This window comes from Periophthalmus magnuspinnatus, chromosome 14 (genome assembly GCF_009829125.3).
Source record: "Periophthalmus magnuspinnatus isolate fPerMag1 chromosome 14, fPerMag1.2.pri, whole genome shotgun sequence".
NCBI lineage: Eukaryota > Metazoa > Chordata > Actinopteri > Gobiiformes > Gobiidae > Periophthalmus > Periophthalmus magnuspinnatus.
The window spans coordinates 17,433,703-17,440,584 of NC_047139.1; the positions used below are offsets into that span (position 1 = coordinate 17,433,703).

The 6,882-nt window shown below is 38.6% G+C and overlaps 1 protein-coding gene across 1 annotated transcript in view; it reads left to right on the forward strand.

Annotated features, from left to right (window-relative positions):
- sgcd (sarcoglycan, delta (dystrophin-associated glycoprotein)) overlaps nucleotides 1–686 on the forward strand; it is a 78,820-nt gene extending 78,134 nt beyond the window's left edge. Inside the window, exon 6 of the mRNA XM_033977767.2 lies at nucleotides 507–686. Coding sequence (XP_033833658.2) covers nucleotides 507–686 — 180 coding nt within the window. The remainder of the gene's footprint in view (nucleotides 1–506) is intronic.
- Nucleotides 687–6,882: the final 6,196 nt, after the last annotated feature.

Sequence of the window (6,882 nt, forward strand, 5' to 3'; positions counted from 1 at the left end):
CTCTAGAAAGTTACACACTGCCTTTTCTTTAAATCTGTAGTCATTTTTTTTTTTTTTTGTAAATCCAGGGGTGCATTCTCACATATATACAGACTAGTAAAGGGCTCAGTAAGGGGGCTGATCATAAACTATAAAGAATTGGACTAACCGGAGTGTCGTCAGGGAAAGACGGCGCCTGATTTGCCAGTTTTAATGTTCATATCATGATTTATGGATGAAAATAGCAAAATAAAAACCCCAGGATCATATAGAGTGGGTTAATACAAACATTTTAAGACCAAAATGACAAGTCTGACAGCAGCGACTACAGAGAGAGGCCACAGTTTTTCAATGTAAAGTGAATTGGCGCCAGAGTCAACTTCCTGTTTGGAAAGTGGCAGCTAGCAGGTTAACTATGTCCATTTAAATATACAGTCTATGGGCCTGATACAACAGACTTTGAGGATTTTCTATCATATGCGACATACGGCCTTTACAGTTACATAATTTCCCCCTCTGTCTCGTAGATATCTCTGGACGCTCACAGGATCCGTCTGATGCGTCTGCCGGAGGGAAAGGCCTCGAGCTCGTCTTCAGGGACCAGACAAACGGTGTACGAGGTGTGTGTGTGTCCCAACGGGCGGCTGTTCCTCTCCCAGGCAGGAGTGGGCTCCACCTGCCAGATCAGCTACAACGTGTGCCTCTAGGACTCATGAACACGGACCCCCACCAGGACAAAAACTGGAACGCTCCCCGCTCCCTGAACGAGCCGGAGAGGGAAACCACTACAAACAGCAACATGGAGATACATTTTTCACTCAAGCTGCCAACGGACCAGATTTTGTGCCAATATTTAAATGAAACTCACACATTTTGTACTGGTGAAGCCTTTGAGAGCTGTGTTTAGAGTAAGTACTGTGAGGAGGGCATGGTGCTTTTACTGCAAACTCCTGACAAAATAATCACTCACACTTTTCATGACTTACAAAGAGGGCTCTGGCTTTTAGTAACAATAAGGCCATGCAGGATCTAAGCGTTTACATTTGAGATCATGACACAGATGAGCTTTTGAGACACTTTGGTGAATTTTAAAGTTTTGAATTCAAATTTATGGAGAATTCAGATTTATGGAGATTGAGGAAAATGAGTTTCAAAGATAATAATTTTGGGTCGAAACTAAAAATGTAGGAGAGGAGGACACAGATCAGGTTAAAATGTCTATTTTAGGATTTCATGCAAAAATGATGTGATATATTATTATCTGACACTTAAAATAGGTCCATTACTCCATTGGTAAATACGTGGATCTGAAATAATAAAAAATAACTAGTTATAAAATAAAATGAAAATAACTGCAGATTCATATTTAGAACTTTTTATTTATTTTTATATATACATTTTTGTTTTGTTTTTTTCTTTAAACCTCAGATCAACCGTATCAACATTACATTTGGATTTTTCCATTATATAAACTGAGATAACTACTCATGAAGGACAACAGACTATAATTTAAACTTTTTTTGTTGTTTGTTTATGTAATTCACTGTAAGTAAACATCTTCATCATCATCATCATTTCATATTTCATTTGGAATAAGAGTATTTTATGTTTAAAAAATAAGCTAAAATAAGCTATACCTATAATTTGCCTATAATAAACAGGGGGTATTATGATGTCATCCATGCATGTTTAAGTAATTTAGAGATCTCTCCCAGGTTGTATTCGAACCCTCCTTATGGTTAGCAGTACGAGGCTCCACCCACAAGCCTATGTCACCCATGCTCCCACATGACAATTCTCCATAAATATACAAAAACATGATGCAAAACTGCACACAGCAACTTGACAAACCTGATGTGATGTGCGGTAGTTTCATTAGTGGGATGTATGCTGGTTGTGCGCTCTGAAGGGGGAGTGACTTAACATAGAGAGAAAAGGGATGAGCGTCAAAGACAAAAGTGAAACATATAAAACATGTTAATATGCTGAAGTAAAATACCCTCTTTTATAAAATGAGTGCTTTCATTCTCATGTACGTAACTTGCTCCAAACACATTTCAGTACATGTGTTTCTTCTTCGTGGTTTGGTCCAGTTTGCTGTGAGCGCACCATTCTCTCGACCTGTAACCGTGGCAACCGAAACACAGAACAAACAAAAGGACTTTGTACGTTTCTAAATCGACTCAAAACTCTCCTTTTCCTGTCGGACTCTTCTTCACTTTTACAGATTTGACAAAAATTCACAACTCAACAGAAAAAAAAAAAACTGGAACCACAAATGCCAAAAGACTTCTTTACGGAGGATCACTGGAGCCAGTCGACCCCTCCAAAATCCAAACACGCACCCATCCCAAGTGATTTTAAACCTTTATTTTTGTTTCTAAAGGCAGTTTTATAAAGAGAACTTGTTTGTGTGGAGTTAAAAGCATTTATTTATTGAGTGTGGTTGTTAATACATATTTGGATTATGCAAAATGGTGAATCTTTTGAGATCTGAAAGTTAAATGAGTTTTGTCGTCAATTTTCAGATTTCGGCCAAAAAGATGAATTTTTATTCTCAAAAAACATTTACAATAGTTACACTTTCAGGTTCCTCCCGTAGATTTTCAGCTAGAATTCACCTTTGAAAGCTAATGTGTGTACGCTTGCTTTGAATGTGTTTCTTAAAAAGAGAATATATTTTATTTTGAAAAGCTTTGAGTAATAGTTTGACTTGTTGGTTTTGAATTACTGACGACGCATAGGGATAAACTTTAGAATCATCTGGATTTGTATTATTTTGTTTGAACTTAAACACACAAAGCCGTCCATTGCTGCTGTCGGCGATTTGGAGCCTCACCTGATTTGGCTTGGCGTTTCACACTGAGCATGCCCAGATACTTTGGCCCAAGTTGCCATAGTAACCATACTTTGGACAAACCTCATTTTTTTAGATTAATTTGACGAGATTTACTCTTGGAATATGAAGAGTTTTACTGATAAACCCTTGCTCTGTGTGATGATGACATATTTAAACAAAGGAAACAGCAAGGAGCGAGGTTTAAATCAAGTTTCTGATTTCTTTAAAACAGATAACTGTGATGGTTCTGGTTAAATAGGGTTGTTTTTTGTTTCTGTTTCTAAGAATAAACTCTGAAATGGTCAAACTTTGAAATATAAATGTTTAGGCTGAACGGGACATGAGTTAAACAAGATCAGTTCAAAAGGAGCCGAATGGGACCAGGCGCCAAATCGATGACCGCTGCTTTTGCGTGTTTATTTTTGTTTGTTTTCTGACCCCTGGTGGTTGGAGTGGGTATCTCTTTGAATGCGCTCACTTCAAAAGGAGCCAAATCGATAACCACTGCTTTTCCTCACCTTTGGATTTTTTATTTGTTTGTTTTCTGACCCCTAGTGGTTGGAGTTGGTATCTCTTTAAATTTGTTTATTTTAAATATCACTGACAGTTTGAGAGCAGCTGTGGATCAGGTTTAAAACGTCCAAACTGAGTGTTCTATGGCACGCTCTGTGACCTTTTAGTTTCCATATTTAACGTCCCAGCGTGTCGTGTTCCGTGCGGCGTGGCGGATCCCTGCCGTCTGCGGAGGAAGTAAAGGTAAAGACAGACTTTTTCTCATTATGGGGACTGAACCTGAGATCTCGTTATTGTGAGGTGAGAGAGAGAGATAACCACTGTGCCGCCGCTTGTTTCTTCACTGTACAACTCGTTAAAGCGGAGGTATTACACTCTGGCATCTCTCAAACGTGATTCAAAAAACACTTGAGGCATGTTTTTGATGAGGAAATGTTATAACGTGGTCGAACGCTCCAAACAGTTCATTTTGCAGACCAGCCTTTTTAATCTGACACAGAGCTGCTGAGAGTCTTCAATACCAGAGTTTGATTTGCCGTCATCTTGATATGTTCAGAATATATACTGTAGGATACTCAAAAGTACAGGTTGACCTAAAACTCACTGACAGTTGAAAATAATGCATTACTCTTTTGTTTCTAAATATTTTTATTTTATTTTTCAGGGCATTTAGAACTACCCTTCTGACATTAATATGAGCAAATATAGTATAATATATATATAATTTAAAGTAATAATAAGTTATTTTCAAAGACAGGGTGCAGTATGTGTTCTCCTGAGACCTGACTAGTCCCAATTTGTTCCTGTGGGGCGATCTTGAAGAAAAGGTGTTTGTGAATAAACCTCAGACAATAAATGACTTAAAACGTAAAATTAAGGGTCAAATAAAGAGCCATAAGCCCAGAAATGCTTTTAAATGTTATGCAAAGTGTGTAGGATAGGGATAATCAGTGCAAAACCGAAAATGGTGGACACTTAATTAGGTCATTTTTACTTTCCCTTGTTTAAGTAGTGATAAGTTCAAGTGTAAGTGAACAATTCTAACAGTATATATTGCCAAAACTCTCAGAATGTTGAGTTTAACTGCTGCTAAAAGTTGGTGAGTATAACTTAAGAATTATAGGAGCTGTTGAAGATTGAAAAGTGTCAGTGACTTTTGGGCCACCCTGTACAAGTGGTGATATGTACTGGACTGCTCTGCCTGGAAAGTTCCATAGTGTGGCATTAAACTTTACTTGTGTTTTTGTTGCTGAAACATTACATTCGCCTCTCGATGGATTTGGTTTTGGTTTGATTCATTTGAAAAGGCACTAGTCTGGACACAGCTGCAGTGTTTTATTTCAGTGTCATGAAACCGCTGCTCATTTTGGTTTGAACATTTGTAAAGTTTTAGAATGATTTTTGTTTCATTTTTTTGAGTGTGAACTTTTGTTTTGTTTTTGTTTTGTTCCACTAAAAGGTAAAATATCAAAATGTCAGCTTCAGTTCTCCGGCGGCCCCTGTGGTTCTTCACACTTGGACTTTTTAAGAATCCAAAATAGAATCAACACAAAATAAATAAACATAGAAATAATAAGATATATTTTATTTTATTTATTTTTCTCAAGAAGGAACTAAGCCTGTGCCTTACGACGATGCACTCGCAGCAAGAAGCACATCTCTCATATTGACAATAACAATAATAAAGATAATAAGAATAAAACTGTCACTTCAAATACAATTGGACATTTTATATTTGACGTTTTATTTTATTTTCTATGTGCAAACCCTATCTTGAGATTTGAACCGAGCTCAAACATGTTGGTGAGTTCTGCCTGTGGTCCTGTTCTTGGTCCTGTTCTTGGTCCTGTTCTTGGTCCTGTTCTTGGTCCTGTTCTTGGTCCTGTTCTTGAGGGGGGCTGGCTCCTGGAGACTCTCATTAAAACAAGTGGATATTTTTGAACTTTTGCCTGTCTCTCTCTGCTTTTTTTTATACTTTTTTATATGAAGTTACCACACACACACACACACACACACACCCCACACACACACTGACTGGACTTTGACTTTAGATTCAACATAATCAAACAGGCCCATCTTCACTGTCTGTCTCTGAGTCTCAGAATGATAAAAACATACATTTGTTGTCATAGTGATTAGCAGTTTAAAACAAAAAATCTTATCTTTCGCAAGTGGAAAAGTCACCAAATATGTCACATAGTATCACAGAAAGTTGAAACGCATGAAAAGTACGAGTTCTGCCCCTTTCACCTTTCTGTTCCTGTCAGTCAGTCACAGCCCGCTAGAGCTGTGTGTCAACCAATCACCTCAAGATGTCCATATGATATGAGTGCACTCTCTCTGCTCCGTGACACTGCTATTTCAGATACACATCAGAGCAAAACTGGAGCTAAACTGGGACTAGAACAGGACCAAAGCAAGTCTATATCAGGACTAAACTGACATCAAACTAGGACTAAACCAGGACTAAACCAAGACTAAATCAGGACTAAACCAAGTGTAAACAGGACTAAACCAGGGCTAAACTGGGACTAAACCAGAACTAATCCAGGATTAAACCAAGACTAAACCAGGACTAGAACAGGATCAAAGCAAGTCTATATCAGGACTAAAATGACCTCAAACCAGGACCTAACCAGGACTAAACAAGGACTAAACTTAGGACTAAACCACATCGATAAACGAACAAATAAACATGAGACCAGATCCACTGGAGCTGGAATTGGAGCAACACACACACCCACACAAAGATCGTTGTAGGTGCTGTAATAAACCATTGAATGAAGACAAGACCTCCAGCTCCTGGGGCACTTCCCCCGGCTGTTGAAGGTATTTATATACAGTTTCGTATTGTATTGTGTTTTTGTACCGGATTTAATGTTTTTAACTTACAGTATAGTAGTATGTCCTTGGGTGTTTTTAAAGGCACTTATAAATAAAATGTAGTGTATGTATTATTATTATTTTAAAGCACATTTACAACAGCCTGTGGCCCCCACAGCTCTGTACAGAACAGAACAGGACCATCACTGAAATGACACAAAACAGCAGAATAAATAGAGCATTATGAGCACAGCTGAATCTTTTATAAATGTAATGAATCTGAATTTGAACTGTTTGATCTGATTTGAACTGTAACCTATGTTTTCCCAGGCCCGGTTGCCCCTGAGCAAGGATCAAACCCTCAGCTCGCTCCTGTTTTCTGATCCAGGGCCTCTGTGGTTCACCGCAGATAAGAGCCAGGACTGACCCGAGCAGCTCCGAATCCAGACCAACATGTTCAGAATGAGCAGGGCTGAGTCCGGCCTCTGCAGAGCTCACATACACTCACACCTCATCTGTTATTTATGTGTACGAGATATATAGACGGGAAGGGAGTGTGGGATCTCTAGCGCCACCAGTGGACGGTTGTATGTCTTGGCGTGTTTAATACAAAATGTCTCCCTTTTCTCTAGGTTTGAGTGATGGAGCTGCAGTTTCTGATATTCAACACGACTCCAGGGATCGGCCAAAACAAAAGAGACTCAGGAAAAGAGCTTCTGTATCTCTGA